Source organism: Ornithodoros turicata, chromosome 2, assembly GCF_037126465.1.
Source record: "Ornithodoros turicata isolate Travis chromosome 2, ASM3712646v1, whole genome shotgun sequence".
Lineage (NCBI taxonomy): Eukaryota > Metazoa > Arthropoda > Arachnida > Ixodida > Argasidae > Ornithodoros > Ornithodoros turicata.
This window is the reverse complement of record NC_088202.1, coordinates 95,401,897-95,427,939: the sequence shown is the minus strand read 5'-3', so window position 1 is coordinate 95,427,939 and position 26,043 is coordinate 95,401,897. Positions and strand designations below refer to the sequence as shown.

Genomic DNA, 26,043 nt, shown 5'->3' with positions numbered 1-26,043 from the left:
TTTACGCACGAAAAACGCACCATGCGGGCCGGACTGCGTATGCGGAGGGAAAATTCCTGACGCGGTACGGGAGAAGCAGCCTCTGCGTTCCGGTTTTCCTCGACCGCGCAATGCAGGACCTTTAGCGGCATGCCGCACATGTTCGTCCAATCAGGTGGTCAACGGAGATTGCGTCACGCTCTTTTTGCGTCACAACACCCACGCAATCTGCAGCATGTTGACAGCGTCGTCAGCGTAGATATCTTGGGAGCCGCTGAAACCGGAAGCGGTTTCCGCACTTATGTACCGCATATGGGTACGGGCCGTAACGGAATACCGCTACCGGCTACTACACAAAAAAGTAACGCGATACCGCTACCGCTACCAAATAAAAGTAACGTAAATACTATGTCATTACTTTTGCGCTACCGTACACTGATTCTCTAGGCAATGTCTTACCGTAGGCATCGCGTTGTCGAATGTGCCTAAAGACGGTGCAATATTTATGTTCCCTGATACCAGCATGCACCATAAAGTATACCAATACTTACAGCCAAGATATCTTATTTCGCATTGATCTTGACCTTGAGAGGATGTGCATTAAAGACGTAATTAAATTAAATGCACAAATGAAATGTACATGGCGCCTATGCACATTTAATAATTTCCCGTCAGAATGTTTCGAACACAAGCCAAGTTCGAGATATCTGCGAATCCCAACCTCAAACTTTTTTCTCTGCTTACTGTCGATGAATTGATCAGGTTTTCCTGTGGTTAGGTGGCGCAACTGCCATCGTAAGCGACCGCTCATCAATAAGCTGCTACCAGGTGGCACGAATATCAAACGAATAGCATAATGCTTGCTCGAGCTTTCGCCTGGCCAACGCCTCCGAGAAGAATAGATAGCCTTCTGAGTACGGTTGCCATACCGCACCAAAGCTTATGTCTTACAGGTGGTGGTGGTGATGTAACTGATTGCCGTAGTCGGCCACGCTCAACCTAAACGCTTCACCAAGAGAGTGTACAAAGAGCATTAATAAGCACGTTGACATACGTACACTGATTCCCGAATAACATTATTATTTCTTCATTTTGTATGGCTCATATACATACAGTGTAACGTATTTAATGCACAGTGTGTCGCAACAGCACCGTGTGTCGGAGGTTTCCGGCGCACGTCAAAAGAACCCCAGGTGGTCAAAATTATCCGCAGTCTTGCTCTGCGGCACGAGCAACACGTCACCACACTGGACAGACAAACCTTAGGTGTAACATCATGGCACCACTATATTATTGCACGAGAAAACAACCAGATCGCGTTCGGCAACCTGTGTAAGCGAAGGTAGTTCTATCTTGCAAGAAATGCTTTACCTGTGGCACAAACACTTCAAAGCAAAGTTGACGGTACGTTTGGAGTGCAATGGCTATAGGGCTGTTGCAGTGAAGTTTGCACAGCGCCATTTCGGGCCCAAGCGGCTGCGGATCCCAACAGTAAGGAGTTCCATCAGCGGGTTTTGCATGGTGTGTCAGACGGTATGGTGCCAAGGAAGCTACAAAACCTGTAGGAAATCAACAGAAAAGCTGTGCTTCTTGAAAAGTGCGAACGACTCGAAACCGTGTACTTGAAAGTGCCGTGTCGTCTGCTAAACTGGGGAGTGTTGCATGATTTGGGGCGCTGATGTTGCTGCTCACTCGCGCCACCTGGCCCAGAGCAACAGGCCCATAGACAACCCTCTGTTCACAAACATGTGAGGTAACGAGAAGACCGGTTCGAGGTTATATTTTGCTGTGGCGGGGAAGAAGCGGGAAAAACGCGTCGGCTGATAGGCCGAAAAGGCAAGGTTGGTAGGTGCCCACCAGCCTGCTTTGAGCGGCGGCGAAACGTAATCGATGACGTAGGCGCGCAGGTCGTCTATGGCGATATCTCGTTGCGGTTGAGAACCATTTCCCTATCCCCTACCAAAAGACACGACGCTTTGTTTATCTGCTCCCGAACAATAAAGTTGGAAAACACAATTTGCTATATGCTATCAACGCGCTCACAACGCGCTCAACTGGTCTTGCAACTGATTGCATCACTGAGACTAGCTTCGTAACCCTTATTATGCAGTATGTTTAACATAGCTGTTCGTGTTTCGCAAATGTGAGCTAAAAATTAACAAAAAAATGCACAGATTAACAGAACGTTGCAGTCTATGAGCCAATTAAACACAGAAGAACAAACAGAAGACAAGCCTCTTGACGCCCAGCTGCATATTTCAATTGAATGATGGCAGTAATGGTAGCATCCCTGACCGGCAATCAGAGGGCGTGGGTTCGTGTCCCACTGCTGCTGCCTTTTCTTCAGGTGCCGTCTTTCAGTTGAAGGAATAACGCAAACTGTATTACTAAATATTCGATTGCGCTTAGCTTGTGACAGTTAGTGAAATTGAGGAAGGTCATCACATCAGTCTGCCTGATTAACAAGGAACGGAAAGCAACAACAAGAAAAAATGATGCTTCGCCGTTATCTCGCTTTTTCTCTCTGCGTTCCACGTCTTCCATATTATGAAAAGTAGCGGTAGCGGTAGCGGAGAATGAGTCTGCCGCTACCCATATTTGCAGCGGAAATACTTTTTCCGTTACAAATTTAAAATGTAGTGGGACAGCTACTCTGCTCCCGAAAAAAGTAGCGAATACGGTAGCGGCGCTACCAGTAGCGCCGCTATATGCAACACTGCTTTTGAGTCAAGTATGGGGTAGCGGTGTTCCGCTATCTAATTTCGACAGCGGGTACAGCATCGATCATACACGCGACATACGGTGTATGAGTACAAAGTCGTCAAGAGAATAGATTTCTTGAGGACAGCAAGTTTTAGCACAACCTTTACTGTTGGATTAGTAGTATACTGTCCGGAAGGGATTTTTTCTGCACCCCTCACGGTCCCCAACATCCCCCAATGATCTTACATCATGCCCCACCCTAAATACCTGCCAGAAAGGCGCGAAAATGACCGGAAAACCAGCAAATCTACCTGTAGGATATTTATAAACACGCCCGATACGGAAATCCTGCGCAAGCGCCTTAGTGTCCGGTGGTGTACGTCTTAATGGCACACATCGATGTCCTGTGCACTGTAACGGACCGCTACCAAACCTTTTACCCTTCTGGTAGCCTCGCATCGACTAGGAAGCAATAATGACTCGTTGCCTTTTCTCGTTTCCGTGAGTACAGTAAACTCCAATGGGCCCCGGCAGCCCAGGGGTATTGAGTCACATTCTGTTTCCAGACCGAAATAATTAGACGAACTCAACCACTCTGAACGAGCGCTGGTTAATCATTTGGGCTCCTTCCGATTAGTGCAGTGTCGATCTTTCGGGCTTGGCTCCGTTCAGGTCTCCCATTGAACGCCCAGCGATGTAGGGAAGAAAACCTGCCTTAAAGAAAAACACGAACTTAGCCAATCACGCAATAAAAAGGAAGGGACCAGAAAATGAAGCAGACGGTCCTAAGACGCCGATCACGGCCTTCTGATTGCTTAAATACTTTCATTTCAGCAAATGTTCAAAGGAATGTGAAGGATTAACTCGAATGTTTTACGTGAAAGCTCAGGTAAATGTCGACCAGTTGTCCCCGCTGCGCTCTGTCATGGCAGTTGTCAGAATGATGATTAAACGTGCCTTAAACCTTCAACGCCTTTGGTTTTTGGGAGTTATCTTCACAGTCGCATGCCCAGTGGATGGATGTTATCTGAACCAGAGACTACAGCTCAAAGTGAAAAAGGAATACGTGGGTGTGCACTAGTCTCGTTGAAGATAGGACGTCTTTGTGGTAACCAGAAAGGGACGCTGCGCCAACCGTGAAAGACTGCGTTCTGGGAAGTTAGTATTAGGGCGCTGCAAGCCATTTGTAAGTTACTTCCAAAGGTAACTAAGTTACATATACAGCTTGTTTGTGAATATAATAACTGAGATAGAGTTACTGTTTGTTAAAATGCGTCTAGTTACAACCACACTACTTACTATGTTAAAGTAATCTAATGAATAATGGCATTACATTTACTGCATAAGAAACGAAAGCACTCCATTGCAGAAATTGCACAGTGAAATCCCAAGTAACAGCATATGCTTGCTACGCTTAGGCCGTAATTGTGTCTCGAAGGAACCGGCAGTAAGCTCCCACGCCTTCACTTACCTAGCTCTAGTATCACCAGACAATCGTTCCACTGCGAGCCCTTGTCGCTGCTGTACCACAAAAACCGTAATCATCATGATCATCTTCCAGTGCCACTGCGTTCGAAAGTATCCTTGCGGGACAGGTCAAACACTCTCAAAAATGAATTCAGGAACGAAAGCTCGCATAGAAGAGAGTAGGGGCACGTGAGGCACAATGAGACGAAAAAGTTCGTCGATTTTTTGTATTTTTGTACAGGAAAGCAAACTTTGCATTTGTAACTCCACTTGCTAGAACAAATCTTTTTTTATACTGGTTATACAAATTAAACGTTATTTTTGAAGAGATACTCCGACAGTTTGCGAAAATATAGACAGCAAACTCTTGTAACTGTGTGCCCCAGGCTCGGGCAGAGTGTTACAAGCGGGGGAGTATGATACGAAGAGCATACAACGAATTAATTGATGCAAAGTGAACTTCAAACGTGTAGCAGGGCTCGAGGCGTCTGCTGGCTGGAGCGCATCGTATGGTGGTCATCAATATCGCTCCCATGTACCAGTGCCATATATGGAACGTCGAACGCCGAAACGAATTCGGTCTTTTCTTGCTCTGCCTCAGAAAACTAACTTCGTATTCCCCCGCGGCATTCTCTCCTGTCGGACACCCGGCTTTATGTAGCAGCCGCACTATTCACCATCCTGGAGTACACTGCTTCAGTGTGCCCCATGTGCTCCCATAACACCGTGCCCCGTCACATAGGTATTGCGATGCGCGTATCAGCACAAGGCTGAGCGTGAGCAAACGGCATGCCATCTTTTTATTCTAATTCTGAGGGATTCCGCTTTCATCTACTACAAGCAGTCATAACGCGCAAGTCACTATTGTTGTATACCACAAAGAAATGTCATCAAAATATTTTTTCCTCGTCGAAATACGTCTGCCAATACGGTGGTGGTGGTGGTGGTGGTGGTGATGATGATGATGATGATGAAAGGGCTCGCCGTTGTCGGCCTCACAGAGGTGGGCAACGTCACGACGGACGCCCTGGGGAATGTGCGTCCTGGTCCGACTTCTAAGGGAACTGTGCCGACATATGTCTGAAAGCATACGATTTGCTTATCTGACAAAGGCTCCACCATTTGCAGCGTGAACTGATGACAATGTCGCACTGTTTGATGGACACATTCGCAGTTTCGCTTCGGTTCCCGAATGAGGCAGATACGGGCAATGTAACACTCTGCCCCATACCTCAGTGTGCCTCACGTTCCCCTACATTGAACTCATGCTCTAGCTATGTTTCAGCAATACGAGAACACCTCACTCGTCACCAGCCCAAGCCTCGTTAAACACAGATATCTGTCAGTCGCGTTTCTATTCTGAATAACCGAAACTTTCCAAATTGGGCGCTATGAGTTACCACTGGTAATTATGCCTATATGTATTTACCAGTTGTAGTTATGCACTGTAAACTTTTTCACACCTTTAAAGGTGTGCGCTATGCACATTCAACCTGGTTGCGTAACATTGCATCTCCAGGATGATATTTTACAAAATTTGGAAAGCATTGCTAAAGATCAAGTGTCAGTGCAAATCTTGCTTACATTATGTCTTGGATATCGTAGGTACGGGCTAATGCATATATACATCGCTATCGATAATCAAGCACGCGCAAGTGTCTACAATACTGTTGAACAATGTTGAGATGTTGCAAGACTGCATTTTTGGAGGACAGACAACACTCGAGTAAAGAAAATGTGTGCGAAACCGTGCTCCATTATGATGTTACCAAAATTACACCTAAAAAGGCGTGCGCCATGCACGTTGTTACACCTTTAAAGGTGTGAAAAGATTTAGAGTGTGCGTTCGGTACCATGTCGGAACGAGTTTATGGGTAAGAAAAGGAAATGTGAAACGAAAAAGGAAGCGTGAAGACTGCGCGCTGGATTTCACCCATGCCCACGGGGCCTTTTTCAAGAACATCATTATGTATGCAAATGTGGTCGATGTCGATCTTCATCTTGCGTAGATTCTCATAAATTACACAGCCTCTCTGGTAGGTATTACAAAGTTGCACTCGGTAGTTGCTTTTGGGAGTACACTGTGAGAAAAAAATAGAGTATACCCAACTCTTTTGCCAGTGTAAATTCTTTGTCACTGAGATCACTCTTATGCAGCGTAACGTTCAACCTTTTTCCGAAAGCGCAAATGTCACACTGACGTCCAGGACTGGTACCTTAACTCCGTAAGAGAGTTAAAATTACTCTCCGAGGATATGGGGTAAATTTACCTTACTGCGCTTCACTGACGTCACTTTGTTATTGATTTTTTTTATCAATAGTGTCCGCTTTTAACGTTCAGGCCCTACGCCTGATGTCGTCCAGGGCGTACACAAGCTAAGATAGACGACCACTTGGGCCGGGAAAGAGGACGACTCGCTAATACGCACATACATTGGCTCTCACTCACAAGACATTATTTCAGAGAAATACTACAGGTAGTCAACAGGCGAGAACCTGCTTACTCACGACGGCATGACTGCGTCATATATCTGCCGCTGCAACCGCAGCCAGCTCATCATAGGAATGTCAACCACCGTAGCAGCGACACCTGTTGTGGCTCCAAGAACGCAAGCAGACACCTTTCGAAAGCAGTCTTTGAAGCAAAATCCTATGCATCTTTTAGCGTGGCTGCAATGCCAGCAGTAAATCAATTTCCGCTCAATTTCCCCGTTTTATTCTCTTTTTTAGCAGTTAATTACTACTAGTACTACTTGAAAGAACCCAATCTGCTGCGCAAAAAAAAAAATAGAAAAAGAAAAAAGAAGAAAAGTCACCTTGCGTTTCTAACTACGTTTTCTACTACTACAACGACCTTGTTTGCGATTCCTAAGCAAATGTTCGTAATTGCAGACTACGAAAGAGAATCTCGGCAGAGCAAGTTAGGAGATTAGGTGTAAGACAAGAGTATATCAGCATAAAAGTGTAAAAGAGGAGAGTAACGGTTCCTGTCTCTGTTCCTTTACACTACTAAAGAGTATCGTTTACGCTCTTTGTTGCGTAAGGGGGAATCTTAGCAGCATAACGAGTGTCTCGGCAGAGTAAGGCGGGGTGATCAGAGTAAAGATGAGCAGAAAAGAGTATAAACAGAGGAAAAGTCATAGCTGCACTCCATTTACTCAATGAGGAGGAGTATCGCACCTGGCGATGAAACTCCCCTATCATCATCATTAAAATCAAGTTGTTTGTCTCTCTCTCTCTCTTTTTTTCTCTTAGAGTGCGGTGAGAGAATGTTCACTGCGCACTGGCGACAGGGAGCGGCATTCGAAACCATATAACGTGAATGTTTTTGATGATATTGGGATATCAGTAGTCCCGCCTTTTGGCCTCCGGGCGGCTCTCTACGCCATTGGCCACCGAAGTCTCATGGCTCAGCGCCTTCGGCGTCTTAGCCCTATGTTAAGCACACGAATCCTTAAAAACAAAATGGCATTGACTCCGTACCCGTTTTAGTGATCGTTTTATATTTTTCTGAATGTATTGAAAGTTTTAGTTTACAATATAATGGTACTGGTCAGAGGATCAACAAAGATAGAGATAACAAAGAAAACAGGAACTTCTATTTCAGCAAACACAACAACGGAATCATAAATTCAGAGTAAACAGCGTTTTTGAGCGAACTGGAAGTTGCCGCGATTCTTTCTGGGCAGCGAACTCTTGAAAAGGCTGTGCACAATCCTCCGTGACTGAAGGCGTCCTCAAGGAGACATACGGGCTGACGTTAGTGAATGTTTGGCCTGGCATTTGTTGATTGTCATGGCATAGCGAATTCGAAGTGAAAACTGGATACGTCAAAACCTGAAAGGAAGCCCGTCCTAGTAGAGATCGATCCGAGGAATTATCGTGAAGTTTATCTTCCGTTCACCGCTCATGAAAGGACAACGGAGGACGAACCGGAACATCTTGTTGACCTTTACCCAAGTTCCACTACAAATGCCGTTGTTCACTGCGAGGTTTCAGAGCAGCATGGCAGTGGTACCCGTCTAGAAATGTATTTCATGTGGAAGCAGGTCAGTTGGAGTAAGACTGTTCAAGTATTCCTCCGGAATGAAGACCTCATCGTTGTCGTTTGAGATCGCTTCGTCAGCACTCTTGCAGGCGTGTGTTTCTGAAGGGTACTCCGCCCGAAGACGCCTCAGCATCTTTACTGAGAGTATGAACGCGGATATTCTTCGGGGCGAGAATGACTTTCTCAGCGAATTCCTCCGCACGTCTAGGCTCAATAACCCCACCGAAAACCGAGTCTATGATGTCCCCTAACACATACAATCCCGGGATACGGTCACTTGGTTCTCTGATTCGGTTGCTTCTCATTTGTTAATCCGAAGAAAGAGACTCTGCCAGTCCTCTCCAGTATCTCAAGCAGGCATATTTGCAGTCAGGCTGTGCCTGGTGAAGAGACGATAACCGATTTTCCATCGAATGGACGATCGTACTGCAGAAGATCTTGAAGTAGCATGTCCACAGCTTCCAAAACAACTTTAGACGCCGTGGAGATCTCATTCCTGATTATCATTTCTGCTTTCACGAGTGTCTGAGCCTCCTTCTGCCGCCTTCTCGTCTAAGGACGCTCGGTTCCCGTCGGCCGTAATGATCATGAACGTGGAACTGAGAGTTGGGCACCGAGTCAGAGGTTGCCGGGTTGCTTAGAAAGAAGGAAGCCTGGTAGACCATTCCTGGCCCATCCTATGGACCTTCCTGGTGGACCATTGACATCTTCTTCACTCAAGTAGTCTAGAAGTTAGCGATACGAGCCGATTCGAAGCCTTTGCTTGTGCGTCGTCTGCAGACCTGTAACAATTACGTTTCCGAGGTAATTCAATTACAGCTACACGTTCCGGAAAGTAATTACATTATAGTTACAATTTGATTGTACGAATTGTAACCAATAACAGCTAACCCTGATAAGTAATTGAGTTACACTGACTTGCATTCATTGGAATACGTATATACCTTTGATGTGTCCCTTATTTCTACTCCTGGACGAATACAGTAGTACTGGTATAAACGACAGTTGAACAAACAAAACAAATGACTCGAAACCTGTGCTCAGTAAAACCAGAACAATGGCTGAATTAAGGCCGAAAGAGCTCGTATTTCCAAAAGAAGCAGGACTTGTTAACATGGTGAAAATGGACAGTCATTTAACGTGAGGTTGGATCTAGAAGTTGTACGCAAATAATTCGAAGAATTATTCCAAGTGACTTACAAGTCATACTCAAGAGTAATTAAATTACAGTTAGAATTACATGCTGTCAAGTGTAATTCTGCAAGAAAGTAAATACAAAGAATGTAATTCATTACTGTAAATGCGTCACTTGTATAGTTAATTACTTTACTGGTCTGGTAGTTGAGTCGACTCTGCTCGGTCAGTCAGTATTTTTGACATATACAAATTGCAAAACACAGGACATAATAGGGGCTGTTGTGACGTCCCTCGTTTCCTAAGGGATGGAGCACAAGATTAACGAAGAAAAGGGGATTCGCTTAGGGCCTGTTTCACACGAAGGTTTTTTTCTTCCGTGTTTTTAACAGAGGCAAAACGGACCCACACTCTAAGAAAAAAGGTAGGCGCCACGACATCCTTTTGGGGTGTCGTCGATTGTCCCGAACGTGACGCCCTATAAGCGTCAAAGAACACACCAGAATGAAGGGTGTTCTTGCACACCCTCCCTGAGGGAGTGCTAGTACACCCCTGTTTACTAGAGGGTGTTCTTGTACACCCTCCTTGAGGGAGTTGTAGTACACCCCGTCTTACTGAAGGGTTTTCTTGTACACTCTTCCCGAGGGAGTGCTAGTACACCCCTTTTACTGAAGGGTTTTAGTACGCACCCCAACCCTCCGCAGGAAACGGTGGCTCATTGCACACCTCAAAATTTAATCTACACTGTGTTAATGAAACAGTATACTTCATGCAAGTGAGTTTTTTCTGATACATGCAAACCACAAAACAAGAAGCCACAACAAATGCAATGCTCATTGCAAACAGTTTATTGCACATATTTGTACATTTGGTGGAATAAAGGGCTGGAATACAGGAAGCTTTTACGAAACAAAGAAACAAGAACTAAAAATGTTCTTTAATGTAATGTATGGTTTGTCGGCAAATTATCGATTCGGAGTATGACACTGGTGATTTCAATACCTGTTGTTTCGGGTTAGTTTAATACCAGGTAGCTAATTATAAAAGTTTAACCAGACAAAAGTCTTTTAAAAGATACAGGTGAAATATTGTTGCTTTTCCTAAAGGCAGAAGAAAGAAGTTTATTATACAAAATAATAACAAGAAAATATAATAATTATCAATCAAGATGCAATTGGATGCGCGCTCTTTGATACAGATACAGCTCGTGAGCAAAACCTAATCTGCTGTTAGCAACGCTGCCACTTTCATTTTTCTGCCATAAGCAAATAATAATATTGAATTGCAAAGCAAACAAATAATACAACAAACGAGGAATCGCTTAGATTATTAACTCTCCACCGGCGTAAAGCCTGTGCGTTTCTTACTGCTTTTGGTTTGAGACATTCTGTAGGACCTTGGAAGGTCAAAAACAGGGCAGCAGAATCGCGCGTTTCTGTCTTTTTCGATGTAAATGCTCCATGCATCATAGGCAGTCACCTTTGTTTTTTTTTAGGGTAAGAGAAATCTTACACAGGACCGCCCTTTGTTTATGACAAATGTGATTCAGCCTCAAAGATCGGCAAAAAAAACACACACACAAAAAAAACAGATGTATCACTCAATATTTGGGGTGTCTTAGCAGGTAAACTGAACAAAATAGTATTTCCCATCCCAGCTAGTTACCAACAGGGACGCGCACAGGACGTAACTGAATGACTCTTCACGGACAATCCGCGAGTATCGTCCTCAGGACGTTCTGCGGATTCATATCAAAGGACGAGGACACGATGACACTTTGGGGACATCCTGGGGACCGTGTGTGCTCTTTGGGTCACTGTCAAAGAAGAGTAGAGGTCACCCCTCCCACGGGGTGACACTGCGGACTGTTCGAATAAAGTTCTGTGGCTCTGAACTCCGGGGAGAACGCGAGCTCTAGCGAGCGTCTGAAAATAGTGCGCACTGTCTGTTTAATTTTATAAAATTGGAAGACTTCGTGTAGCCGATTTTACAAAAAGGCCCGGATCGTCACGCTGCTCTACAACAAGCCTTAATAAGCTACACGTAAGAGTCGACGACAAATTGCTGGAAGAGGTTCGAGCCGTGAAGTAGATGGTCCTGCCGTCATGAACAGAGAGAAAACTGGAATAGTAGTCATTCTGAGTTACTCTCTTGTTCCCGGATTTCTTACTATGCCAACTGTCTGCTCCTGTCGGGAAGAACATATGCTACATGCAGGACCGCACACCTTGTCGATGTCTGTGATATGTTGCAGAGTTCCACCTGTTTGATGGATGGCAAGACTTCGAGAGGCAGGAACGTTGTTGGCTTCTGTCAGGTACACGACAACCACCTTGTTCGCCGTCGGTAGATCGTACGGGGCCTTGCTGTGTCGACTCCTCAAACACTCTTTAGTGCACCGAGCAGCCACCCTTACCAGGCTGACCGTACCTTCCACAAAGGTCACGCCCCCGTTGAACGCCGTCTTCACACTTCGTAGAAGACGCGTACGGGCGCCTTCTACGATCTTCCTCTGCGATCTTCACTGCTCGCGTCGTTTTCAGTGTCTGAGCACAGGGATTGATGGAGACGAGGGGATTATGGATGACGATGGGGCTTAAGCTTATCCATAAGGAACTGCTCAAAGTTTGTGTTCGGAGCATTTCCCACTCTCTGTTGTGCTGCGTCTCAAGTGTCGAGAATATGCATTTGTCCGCACTGCATCTGTTGCTCGTTCCTCCTGTGTAATATGCAATAACGTTCAGTCTGACGTAGCCGAATTCGCAGCTTAGCTGCTTACCCCTTATGCAACAATATATAACTCTAAAAATCTCAGTCCCCGTATCCAGCTTTCTTTTGTTGCTTCCAAGCAGAAAGAAAAAGAAAAGAACACGCTTGAACGAACATACCTCTGCCGCTACCGCAGGTTTCTTCTTTTTCCCTTGCCCACCTTTATGCTGCCACACAATTATTTCCGGGGAACATTCCACACATAATATTTGGGCAAGTGAAAACACTGCATCAGACGCCATCGTCATTCGTTATAAATGTATACACGCAGAAACTAAAAAGAAGCTACGTTGAAACTAGATAAGCATGCATATATAGAAAGGGGGAGAGGGAGAGGAAGAAAGCGAAAGAAGCAACGATACCGCAGTAGCTTGACTTGGTTTCCATATTTTTTATCTTATTTTACCTTGAACCTTAAAAGCTCTGCATTCCTTGCTAAAGTGTTCACGCACCGATGGAGGGCGCAAGCAGCGCGTGAATATTACTCAGAATGGAACGAAAATAAAGCTTATAAAAAGTAAAGAGCCTCGAAGAGAGGCTACTTTATTGGACTGTCGTATCATTTTAGCTACTTTCCATCTGAAGGGCTACCCGAAATGTTAAGGAATTTCTGAACAGCAGAAACTTTTCTTTCTACGAGAACTGGCTGCGCTTTGTTGTTTTATCTTCAGTACCTAATGTACCGTAGCGAACAAGGAATAAGCGAGACCCTGCGTATGTATGCGCTTTCAATGCGTCGAACACGTCAATTAGCCTAGGCGATTTTCGTTTACGTGCACTGTAATGAAGTTCAGTACACCGACTTGCACGTTGATGAGCGACGCAATATATTTCGGTACGGTAAGTTTTGCAATCAAAAGGGCACATATGAATTGCTTCATGAATTGTATTTGGATTCCATGGGTTTCACCAAAAAACACGGTGTTAAGCAATGACGAGGGTGATTGCCAACCACGGCGAGCAGTTTTCGTCTTCACCAGCAGCAGCAGCAGCAGCAGCACCACGAGGATGATTGTAAATAGAGTTACGCGCGAATAGTAGTATGTACGCAGTGGTAGCATGTAAATAGAGCTATGTAAATATCTTTCGCCCCACATTTGGGGGATGAAGTTTCAATTGAGTCATTATTCTATGTTGACATTATGCTTCAGGACATTCTAATTATTTATTTCTTGTTTCTAACCGTGTACGTGATTCCAGACCTTCTATATGGCCAAAGAGATACAGGTAATGCCAAAGCACATGTTAACATGGAGTACTCTGGTCGTAGAAATATGGTTCACCGTGAGGATGACAAACAGGTATTAGATGCTCACGTAATATTACAGAAATTATCTTTTCTGAAACGTGCGGGTATGTCATAATGAACAACATCTGTTTTGATTTGTTTCAATCCCCTTACGCTCTGAATTTGTTGTTCCAGTGGTCCCGAAAGAGCAGCCAGTCATCTATGGGACGCGTCACCGATACAAAGAAGGAGATCTGGTCAACGTTACGTGCAAGGCCCCTTTCTCGCTGCCAGGGGCAAAACTCACTTGGCTCATCAACGATGATGAGGTGCGTACGAGAACTGCTCTCTTGTCACAGTGTTGTAACGAATGGACTCATTGTATCAATTCCACCTATCGTATGCTTTAGATTTAAAAATTCCCATACAAAATTGAAAGGAGAGACGAACAATATGATTATTTCTTGCTACACAGGCAAATAGAAGTGTGAAATTGTTTTGGAGAGGTGCCAAATATTAGAGAGCCACTATGCAGGCATAGGCACAGCTGTTTGTTGCACTGTGATACGCTGCTAATGGTGAATGTTTTCAAAAACTTTTGGCTGTATGAGAAGGGCAGCACTGCCTCTAAACTGACAAAACGCTCACTGCACTCTTTATATTTCGATTCCATCAATCTCTCGAACTCAATCTCTCCCTATTATTTTGTTCATCAACATCAACATCAACTTCGATTTCTTTGTTTATCTTCCTCTTTTCTAAGGCTTTCGATAAGGTATCCAACTGTCGATTACTTCATGAAATGCGTAACCTTGGATTCAATCATTCCTGACTAATCGGTTACAGTAGGTCTTCGTAAATGATACCAAATGTGATCTGATTTTCCCCAACATTCCATTCGCTTCTCTTATTCATTCTCACATACATTCCCACATACATATACATTGCTATGTGGTGTAAAACTTGGCTTGTGGAACTTAACTCATCCGAATACAAGTCCATGACAGTTTCACTCTCTACTAGAGCGCATTCGCGTACAGCATTAACAGTATTAGAATAGAAATCACTTTGGGTTTCCATCTGTTCTAATCTATCATGGTGCTCTCATGTTGGATATACAGTCAAACCTCGCTTTACGAACACCCTTCGTTTCTCAGAAAATCGTTCGTAAATCGAGGTATTCGTAAATCGAGGTCCGAGGTGTGCAGTGTACAAATACATCACAAAACCACGGGAAATTGATTTGAATAAGTTTCATTATTGAAAATACTGCGTAATTGTGCTTTGCACCATACTTTCGGCAGGGTCTATCCTGTTTAGAAGAGATGACAGAAGTCTGACGCTTGACTCATCCACCCGGTCCTCAAAGTACCGTATCGCGCGCGGATGAGACTGTCTCCAACGGCAAATATCACGCTTGTCACCGGCTGTCAGGACTGAACGCCTTCTCTTGGAATGGCAAGATGTTTCCATCTCGGAGACCTGGTCCAAACTCACAACCGTTCGGCTGTAAACGCCGGAATTATTCTTTCAGGAAATGGTGAATCATGTTTGTGGAACCTAGTGGCGTTGGGACATTGTATGTTTGACCTTGCCAGCATGTACTGAGGAACTTTCATTATCCTCCAGTCCATTGGCCTGTCCTTCATAACGCCCGTTCGTATATCGAGGTCAGAATGGCTTGGCTACTTTGGGTCCGTTCCCTAATAATCCGTTCATAGTTCGGATATCGAGGGTTCGTAAAACGAGGTCAAAATACACGGAAAAAGTTTGGTTCCCTGTGGAGCCGTTCGTAAGTTGAGGGAATTCGTATATCGAGGGTTCATAAAACGAGGTCTGACTGTATTACTAGCAGCTCGACTCGAGCACTGGGTTACGTGCACCGAAACTTCTTCTCTGCCTCAGTTAATAGTAAGACTACTCGATAAAAGTCGTTGGTGTTACCCAAGGTAGTATGTGCAGCTTCCGTAGCAGAGTGCTCTTTCAAACACAATCGAACAGGGATAAAACACCCGATACATTGTTGATAATTACAATCCTATCTGCCAGCGTGGCAGCCCTGAAAATTAAGCATATAATCTGCCTGAGCATTCTTCAACACATTCTTGAACTTGAGACACCGTCGTCGTGCTTCGCGTTTTTTGCTGGCTTCACCTGCAGATCGCAGCATCGTAACGCCACTCATCGCACAAGCACAGACGGCGTTACGATGCTGCGATCTTCAGGCGATGCCAATAACACGCCCCAGAGTATAAGTTTATGAATGACGTCTTGGTGTGTAGCGTTCGTCGTAAACTAATTCGTGGCTGTTTACTCCACAATAAGTGTCGTAGGCAGTAATTAATCGCACAGCTTTCTAATATCTCCCCGCGTACTGACCACAGACAAATAGTAGAAATTCCTTCATGCTCCGCAAGGTCATTTCACAATTCGCTTCTACCTCGGACATCGTGCTTATACGACCTTTTCTGCGAGTAAAATTTTTATTGAAACAAGAAGGTGCGTTCTGTTCTCAGCACACCCTTGTTAATTTCATTTGTCGTACATGTGTCTTGTTGAATTTTTTTGTACTACTCCCCGTGAATTTCTAACGTTTTATTCATTTCGCACCCACTCCCCTCTACGATGCTTCACGACCCGGAGGGTAAATAAATAAATATGCACGCTCCGCCCTGCGATGACTCGACAGCAATAGCCACACGTCATTTTCACGTTGCGCCCAGTCATTTTCACGTTTGCGGTACCTTGAAATGCAGCAAATTCGAAACATCCTTCCACTCAGAAGGCTACTTTGAATTTGCAATTTCGCGAATTGAAACCGTCCAACCCCTAATGTTTCATTTCACAAAAGCACTAAGTTTTGAGCGCTCTATTGCTCTGTGAGCGGGTATAAGTATCCCCATTGTCATTTAGATTATAGCACGTGCGTTCTGGCGATGTCACCGTGATGTTACCACAACTCCTACATTCCCCAAGCCGCATCTCGCCACAACACGGCCTGGTTAGGTTCCCGATACGTCAGTAATTTCCAGTTCATGGAATGCGGCGCTGTGACACGTGAAAATTTCGTGACGTAGCCGAGTAACGCAGGGAAAACAGGGGTGACTTGCGCAGGTTATGCGTCTTGAATAGCATTGTCTTTTGGTAAATACGCTGGCTAGAGCTAAAACAGTTATGTGTTGATAGATTGGGAACTACATTCTTTTATGGAGCGTGATAATGGCAAAATGTTAGGCGAGCTGTTTTGTGCCCTTTTAACACGTCGTGATAGTCATCCTAGTAGATGGAGGATAGAACTTCCGTGGCCACAGTTCTACAGTTAAGTTGACTGTGTCGAAATACGATATGAGGCGAAATAAGTGGACTCCCGGTTCCGGTAGCTATGGTCTTGCAGTGCATTGATGTCTCCCAAGTTAGCAAGCGGGAACTGGAACACAGTTCGGTAGGCGAAAACTTGAGACACTGTCGCCGTGCTTCGCGTGGGTTGTTCAGTATAACTTCATGAATGGCGTGTTGGCGTCTAGCGTTTTTCGTCACAACGACACTTTGCAAGGTGCTCGTGCGTTTGCCATTCGCCCGCTAGGAAGCTGTCGGTGCCGTTCCGCTTGGAGGACACCGAGAGTGACCAAGTGAGAACACGCATCAGATCATGCGGCAATAGGGGATCCAAGGTAGGGGGAGGGTTGTGACCTCAGCCCAGGTGTAAGGGGATAACATCTGCAGTGCTGTAGACGGGTACTCGCAGATATGCGCGATGAAAGGCAGTGCTATGTCTTAGCTCTAACGATTGACAGAAATGTACATAGAAATCATATCCGCATTAGTGTGATTCAAACGCTAGGTATATAGGACCAGACTGCTTTGGATTATACGTGTGGGTGGTGCTGGCCTTGGAAGAACAAGTCACGTGTAAGCTCTTCGACTGCTTTTCTCAAAATCTGCTTCCCATGAACGGTGTGCAGCACAGAATAGGCATGGCGTAGAAGAACGATGTGACTGAAGACGAAAGTCGGCTAAATCATTGACGTTGTGCTTGGTAGGGCTGCGTGAAGCACGCTTTGTGACTACCAGTACGATTATCAATATAGCTACCACTAACCAGGGGTTTCAGCGTGCAATGCAAAGTAGAAAGTGAACATATTAGACACAAGTGTGTCTGGTTGGGTGAGAACTATGATAGTAACGAAAATCTCCAACCAAGTTACAGGTACGAAAAGAATACTGTGTCAATACGTTCAACTGACGTTTTTCAACGTGATGGGGCGGATGGATAATGCACGGGCTGGAGAAGACAGTAAGGGAATCACATGGGTGTAGACAATGATCAGTCCTTGTAGCGACTCCCAAGCGGTAGCTCGTGGCAAAATCGTCATCTTGTCCAGGTCCCACGCCATTACGCTTCACAGGCAGGATAATTTTTAGGTCATGTGACCATTTTTGGCTGTTCGACATTTCCTCGTCAGCGTATGTTACTGGCGTAAATTACGTTGTGTTTTTACACGACGTAGTAATGTGTCTTTCGATTTCTCACGTCGTCTGAGAGAGTCATAGTAGCACCAGTGTCCTTATCACTTGGTTGTGAACTGCGAGCAGTACGAGGCCACATTCGAAATCCTAGGAGTTTAAATGCAAGAATAACCCTAGAACGACTGCGAGTCCCCAGAGCGGCAAACCGGAGTGGCTGGATCTATTCCCAGTAGTTGCACGTAACGTACAATACTTAGTTTTCGTTATTTCCTTTTTCTTTTTTCATGTGGGGCAGCTTGTCGCCCTTTCCGCCAGGCAGTCTGCCTTTTCATGAACTTCACGTCACCTACAGTATGGCTGTCGTTTGTCGAAATATGCGAACCTGCACCCAATAAAACTTTACCGAAAATGGGGTCATGCGTGATCCGCGGATATCTCGCACTTTCCCGCGTCCCAAGTTGCAATATTCTGCAGGTAGCGGGACGGGTGTCACTTTTGACATCAGCGCGGGTAGCAGGTTGGACACAGGTAAGACAGTTTCCAAATACAGGAATATAATTAATGAGTCACCCACTACGTTTCCTTCTTGACTATCAATTTCGAAACCGAAACCCGCAGTGGCGCTCCAGCTCATAATTTGGGGCAGCGCCCCTCCTCTCATATTTATCCTATGCCCCCCCTGCCCCCTGCCTTTACATTGCATAGCCTTTGTGAGCTGGTGTTGCGATGTGAAGAACGCATGTTTCCAACTTCTCTGGCCGGGCTGGTCCTCCAAGGTCGCTGTGTAAAGTCAAGTCCGTCGTCCGTGGACGATATTTTGTTCCTGCACAGCAACCTTGACAAGTAACAAGATGCCCTTCTTTAAAGTATACTTGTATGTGCCTTTTCATCAGGATTTATCGTTACCTACATAATAAAGGAGGAAAACCCCTTAAGTTACACCCCTGTTCTGTTGCGTACGCGGTCGACGGTTACAACAAACCCTCGAGGGACATAACGTATCAGGAAGAGCCTCGGAAAGTTATCATAGCACGCCTCTGTTTCCTCTCGTTGTGGGTGGCGGGTCAGGCGAAATGGGATTTTGAAAAAATAAAATGAAAAAATTCACTGGACGATTACGATAGTCGGTAATGCGAAATTTGAGCACAGCTGTTGAGATAGAGTTATGCACCACTGTTTTCATTTTCCACACATAGTACTTTCTTCAGGTAGCACTCCTATCCCAGTTCGTGAAGTCGTTGTGCAGTCATTGTGAAGTCGTTGTGACGTCGTTGTCCACGTTGGTGAGGTTATGTCTGTAGCGCGACTCAGTGCCACGTATACCAAATTTTGCGGATGACTCTTGGCATAGGGGTACACAACTTTTTCATACAGCCTTCCTGTGATTTGTAAATGGTGAGGGCACTCCCCTGCACAACGGGTAGCTGGCATCTTCTCAACGATATATTCGTCTTATCGATAACGCAGGTGGCTGTGCGCCTTTCGAAAGGTATCCAATTTTTGTCTCTGTTGAGCGCCCGTAACTGCCGTGATTGTGCGGCCGGTTCCTGTCCAAGTTTGAAGCCAAGCTCACCGAACCGCAACCAGATGCGTTCCGGCTTTCCAAGCGTGCCCTACTTCTTCGCTTTCCTCCTAGCGCCCTTTTCACTCTCGCCGTACGCTTCCCCGTTGCTATCTTCCTCACGCTCTCCCGTACTTGCATCCTTCGCTTCGTTCCTCGTTCGCTCTGCCGGTTACAATGCCGAGGCCGCTCAATGCAGTAACGGGCGCCTACGGGCCGCGCTCTAAAAAAAAAGTGTGCGGGTTGCGAGGGGAGGCAGGTTTCATTTTGTAATGGAACGCAGGAATGCGGGTCTTGCTCGTACGGGTACGGGTCGGATGCGGGTCAAACAATACGGACCCGCGCAGGACACTACCGCTAAAGGCTGACTAACGTCAATTTAATCGGTAATTTCAGACCTGGTGCCAAGAAAGGTACTAGCGGTGATATGGCAGGCGTGGTACAATTTGTAGGCGATGGCAGAAGAATTGAGCAGTATCAGTACTCCCTTCCCAGATTTTCATCTATGGATTATGATATGTGGTAACACTTGGGAGCGAATGAACCACAGAAGAACGAGAACAACACTTAAAGGGACTATCGCATCCGAAAACTCCCATAATATATTCTTCCACATAACGTTCATCACCGCTTCACGGTCAACTTGGCAAAGTTTCTCTTCCGAAAACAGCTTACATATTAAATAAACGAGTTTTGAAGATTCGCACTCCCTCTGCAGCTAAAGAAGCCCCAGCGACAGTACCACCATGACGACGTTAGCCAGGCACACGAATGGAAGCGAGCGTATCCGGGAACGTCTGCTTCGCGTTTGTACCGCAGTATACTTCGTGAAAAGACCTCGGTAACTACGTCGACTTTCGCTTTCCTGTGTGAGTTTTGGCGCTGCGTGAAACACGGTGTTACGCGCATGGCTCTACGAACACGTCCGACACTAAGCAGAAGCATTCCACAAGCCGATCACAGACGCTCCACGGCGCGACCAGCAGACGCCGTCCCTCTCGCCCGCCGGTCGGTCGCCAAGAGCACCCGAGGTGCTCCCTCATTGGACTTCCTCCCATTCATTCTCTTTCTTTCTTGTTTGCAATGCATTGTGAAGAATTTATCTGTCCAGTATAAGCTCTGTTTGCCAAGTATGAAACTCCTGCTGCGAGCCAATAATGTCTATGCTTAAATTAAAACGCAATAATATTTTGATGACTACTACACAAGTATCAAAATGTATCTTCAGTACTTTTGATAGCAATATGACACCCAAGGATTTTATTTGCGATACTAGCGATGGCTCATAGTAATGCTGAGCGCCCATAGATCGCGCCACGGCTGCCGCAAGGGAGCACACTATGCGAGGCGCGGCCTCGACAGTGGCGCAGCCTGTGATGGGCTTACTGTCGTCGCAGCTCGCTGCGCACTATTAGACCACGTGATGATGGGTTCCGGGGTGGGTATCGGTGGGTAAGGTGGGTATCGTAGAACACCGGTTATATATGCTGCATCTTACTACAAATAGTAGCCATGGGACAGTCAAGAAAAGAAGATCGAGCAGAAGAGAAAAGATGTCACGGGCCATATGTCACGCGATAGCACATGAAAACCGTTTTGGTAGGCAGTAATTTCAAATAAACGTTGCGATTGGTCTTCGCGCGACGGGCAGTCATCACTGACTCAAAATCTGCACTACAAGCTGTTCTATTGAAAACTCTTGGGTACGAGGCTCACGGGCACCCCTGATGACGGATCTGTTAATGACTTGCCACCTTCTGTACGAAGCAGGGCACAGGCTGGTTCTCCAGTGGGTTCCAGCACATTGTGGCGTCGTGGGGAATGAACAGACCGACAGCGCAGCAGAAGCATCTCTCTCGTCTGGGAGACGGACGAGTATTGCGCTGCTGAGAGTAGACCGTCGTTCCACTCTTCGACGCCTCGTGACACCCCTAGCTTCCCGCCAATGGACATCTGACACCCCCCCCCCCCCCCCACCTATGCTGAGAAGAGTTGACCACACGCTCGCTTTCCGCATGCCACGAAACACCTCTCGTCAAGATGCTGCATTAACTCATCGAATGCGACCCGATGTTGCTTTTACAGCTCAGTGGCGTTACCACTTGATACAAGTTGACTCTCCCACATGCTGTCACTGCGGTACTGTAGAAGATCTAAAGCACAATCTTCTGCATTGCCCACACTATCAAGGTTCCCGAACCGCACTCTCCGGGTCACTTAACCAGCTCGACTCTTGCCTCCCCCACCCTCTCTCTCTCTCTCAAAATTGCTTGGTCCGTGGCCAAATCAGCCCACCAACGCTGTGCCCTCATAGCTCTTTTGGCATTTTTGGATACCATGGAACTTCGAACCTTATTGTGAAGGGGCTCATTATTTCATTCCTCGCATGAACATCAGCAATTTCGGTAGAGTATCGCCCCTGGCGATGAAACTCCCCATTCATCATCTTAAAAATAAAGTTGTTGTTGTTGGTCGTCGCGCAAGGGCACGGGACGAATCATGGGAATGTGATGTGTTTAGTTCTTGCCTCGAAATATCGACAAGTTGAAGGTCTGGCCTCAGGTCCCTGGTCAACTCCTTTGGTGAACCTATACAGTTCCGCAACACCGCCGGGTTCTCACAATATATTTCGAGAACAGTTTCTCAACATGTTTCTGTCGGCGATGACGCGTTTGCAACACCATTAATCATATGGAATGTACGTAGAATGTGATCCATCTTGCAGTTACATCTGTGTGCTCGGTTTCTGCTTTGTGGTCGGTACGCCATCGTGATTGCGGAAGAGTATATTTTGTAAGCTTGTTCGAAATATTTTCACCACATAAACCAATGTTTTGAAGTACAATACGACGCAGTGCCTTACGAGATTGTCTTCGTAGTCATCAAGCCACTCCAAGGCATCACAACTAGGGTATCTCAAATCTTCGAATATCCAGTGTGCCTCGGCAGTGAGCTGTAAAGCGGTCGATAGCCATGGATAATGGTCTGGCCATGAACTAGCATCTGGCTAATGCAATCACTGTGCGTTGACATTGCCGCCGTTACGGTTTTCGTGGGTAGTGATTTCACGATTTCAGTGGTACGGGTACAGGCACTTACGTCTCTGCCAATTTGTAAGAACTGGTGAGAGAAACAGGTCGTAACTGTCGTGCTTGTGCCTTTGTTACCGACCTCTTTGTTTGTCTGAGATGGGAACATTTCTTTCGGTGGGACTGTGCATCTTGGTCCGCCTTCATAGTGAACCGTGCAGACGTGTGCCTTAGAGCGTCTCACAGGACCATCCGTTGTCCTCAGGCGGCCACAGGACGAGTCAGGTTTCCAGTCGAACAAAAGGTTTCCGGATTGCCGGACGAACAAATACGAATGCCAAACACTTACTTCTGAAGAGGATTCTCGAAGTGACTATGACGACGTTGATGATGAAATTCATCTTGACAATATTCCTTTGGGACCTCAACGAAATAGATTCGGACCTTCTGAACTGTAGTGTCTCCCCCGTTTAAAAATTAGCGTCAGAACCCAATTTTCTCTCAACACGGTGCCATATGTGGTTATGTATTAATGAATTTCTTGCGTTGCGTAAAGCAAAAACGAAAAAGGAAGTACCTTGGCTAGTATATTGTGCTACGACGCCAGGGTCGCAGTGCTCCACAGGAAAGAAGCAACGAGAAAAACAATTGCCCGCCAGTATGTCTTTCCTACATGTTTAAGTGTATAAAGTATATTTCACGTTCAGGTCATGGCCTTCCTGCGCCTCAGTGCACTCTCCGTCCAATGTACACATGGAGATGACTTAAACAAAAGATATGAGCATTGAATATCTGGAAATGCATGGTGCTGATGAAAAAGTGGTGTTTAATGTGCATGGGAACGAACCGAACGAATGAAGGTTAATTGTTGTTGTTGCTGATTCGGAAACCTAGCTCCGTTTACAAACTCACTGTGCTCTTAGTGGTGACAACAATGATTAAACACCATTTGTGCCCCCTATATAGATCGTTCAAGCCTTTACAAAGCGGCTTGCACGTTTGCTTACGCTCTCGAGCCCCCTCCTTCAACAAACGCATACTTCTGTTCGTAGAACGCTTTTTACTAACAGTTCACAGCATTATGAGTTTGATGGCAACGTTTTTCTACACTTCATTGAGTTAGGCGAGTAAACAGACGAAGCTATTAGACGCCGATGGCAGGACAAACAAGCGTGACTGCACTCTATTGTGACAGGGCCGTGGGTGACGCACGGACAAATAAAAGTATACCGCAGACGCTGGAGCTTTCTCTCGGTAATGGTTATTGCCTGTCCAGAACTCTATTATCCCAACGGGACAGCGGGTGTTCGATATTGTTGTTGGGCAAGAGACGACTTGTACTCCAAACCCTGAGTGCACCGCGAGCGGTTTTTACGTCCCTTGACGGGAAAAAAAAAAGCCGAAGTAGTGAATGGAGAAGATAATTCGGTCGTGGATGGCATGATAGGCACGCGACACATGTCAACAACTCGTGAAATACAGGATAGCGCTTTCTTCGTCGCAAGCACCGCGGCAGCCGCGGCAGTGCTCAGCCCACGTCGTAGAAATGCAATCATGCCGCCTAAATGCAAATAAGTAATTGAAAGCCGGGAATTTTCCTATCCAACCCTCTCGTGCTCAATCGAAACATCGGCATCGGTAACTTGACGTCTGGGTTACCTGGAGAGGTGGCTTTGAAGAAATGCAGAGGCTGTCAAAGCTCTTTTCGCATCCTAAAGCCCAGGTCCTACGACACTGTATGACCATGGTATTCAGGCCGTGCTGGGCAGGGAGCTGATACACATGAGTGGGCTAGGCAGGTTGTGGCTTGACACGCAACAGTACAAATGTGAGTCAACTGTGGAAGCGACCTTTAAAGGAGCACTGATGTGACACTACATTTTTTTTTCGTCGCTGCGGCGTGTTCTGCAACGAATAAAATGAGGCCTTCAAAAGAACGACGGGTGCAGGTGACCTACCGCCGTAATCTCGTTTAGTCCTGAGGGATCCCAGGTCCGCTTCAATAGCCTGGGCAGCGGTTCCTGCACGCACATCGAGTGCGTGCCCAATGAATTGCCAAGGGTACTGAGAGGGCCCCGCGAAGCTCGAAGGATCCCTGAGGGCAGAGCCAGAATACGGGTGGTCAGTACGCGCGCGAGGCTTCTGTTCCACGAACATTTAAAAAATCCCGCACTCGTGAAAACAGCGTACTGGAGAACGAGGGTACGTCGTGACGTAATAGGGTACTCGCGCACGTGAGTCGTGACGTCGAACAGCACAGCTCAAGCAGGTATAAGCGGCGCATGAGCTGAGAAGAGAGAAGCAAAGGAAAATGGCGTTGGACTTCCCTACGTCACACTCGGCTGCTTTCTGCGACTGTTTTTGAAAATTGGATTGCGCGGTTATAATACACCGCTGAGCGAAAATATCTTGCATGGTGGAAATTAATATTCTGAGGTTGGAACACAGAAGAAAGGACAAAGACACAAGCATCAAGCGCCTAAGAACAATGAACGAAGAAAGAAGGCAGTCACTGAAAAGGTTAGCTCGCTGCAGGACTCGAACCCACGTCTTCTGGATTACCGGTCCAGGGCTCTACCAAATGAGCTAAGCTAACACGCCTCCCCAATATATTCGTATATTTTGCATGGTGGCTCCTGATGGACACCTTGAAGAATGAGACAGAGTTTCGTTCCACGTTAAATGCCGCCTCATTTCTCCTTTGAAAGTTACTAATGGCAGCCTCCCTCTAGCCTTGCCGTCGCATTGCCAGAGTGTTTGCAGCTCAAGTACCAGCAGGTAAAGAAGTATGGACTCGGGGTGTACAGGACAAGTACATTTGAACGTCACGAGCGAAAGCGTGCATGACAATGTCGTAGCCAAATGAGAGCTCATGTGTTTGTTTGTTTTTTTTCGTCACCTGGTACCGAGCAAGATAATCGAAAGTCTGTATGGAGTTGTAAAATGAACAAGATGTCTGGAGACTTGTGTAGGATTTGTAAAAAACGACTGCTCTGGACTTCGGGTTCAATGCCGATTCGAGCAGGCAGTCATTTGATCATGCATACAGTACAGTCTGTAATGTTCACGCGATCACAGAGACGTAATGACCGTAATTTTCCGTACGGTAAGCGTATATCGTAAGATACATGTATGCAAGGAAGAGTGTTTGCGGCACAACTTCCAGTCTTTCAAGCTATGGCGCAACTTCCAGTCTTTCAATTAACGTGTCGGCATACTGAACTCGACATCTCGGGTTCAGTCACGGCCGAGGACGGCAGCAATGTGGGGAGGAAACATTGCTTCCCGCACGGTGTGATTTCCAGCGCATGTGAAAAGAACACCAGGTGGTCGAAATTATCCGCACTCCTACCCTGGGGCACGCGCAGGATGTAGCCACACAATCGCTGGCAGACTCACCTTACATGTAAATCTACTCCCAATTATTAATATTGTCAGTCTTTCAAGGTTATGAAGTCGTAAGGATGTAGGCGTCTGTATCGAATCTGGACGTCTAAGCAGCGCTAATACAGAGATGAAGGATTTAGTAAGCATGTGGAATGTCTTAGCGAAGTCCCGCATAAGAAGGATTTACGTAAAACATGAATCCTTCTCTTCCTTGATGTCGGTGTAGTGTCAGTAGTTCAGGAGATGGCATATGGACAGAAATTTACACTTT

The 26,043-nt window shown here is 46.0% G+C and overlaps 1 protein-coding gene across 1 annotated transcript in view; it reads left to right on the top strand.

Moving 5' to 3' along the window:
* Positions 1-26,043, top strand: part of LOC135385814 (uncharacterized) — a 261,202-nt gene that overhangs the window by 223,279 nt on the left and 11,880 nt on the right. Inside the window, exon 4 of the mRNA XM_064615343.1 lies at positions 13,524-13,657. Coding sequence (XP_064471413.1) covers positions 13,524-13,657 — 134 coding nt within the window. The remainder of the gene's footprint in view (positions 1-13,523; positions 13,658-26,043) is intronic.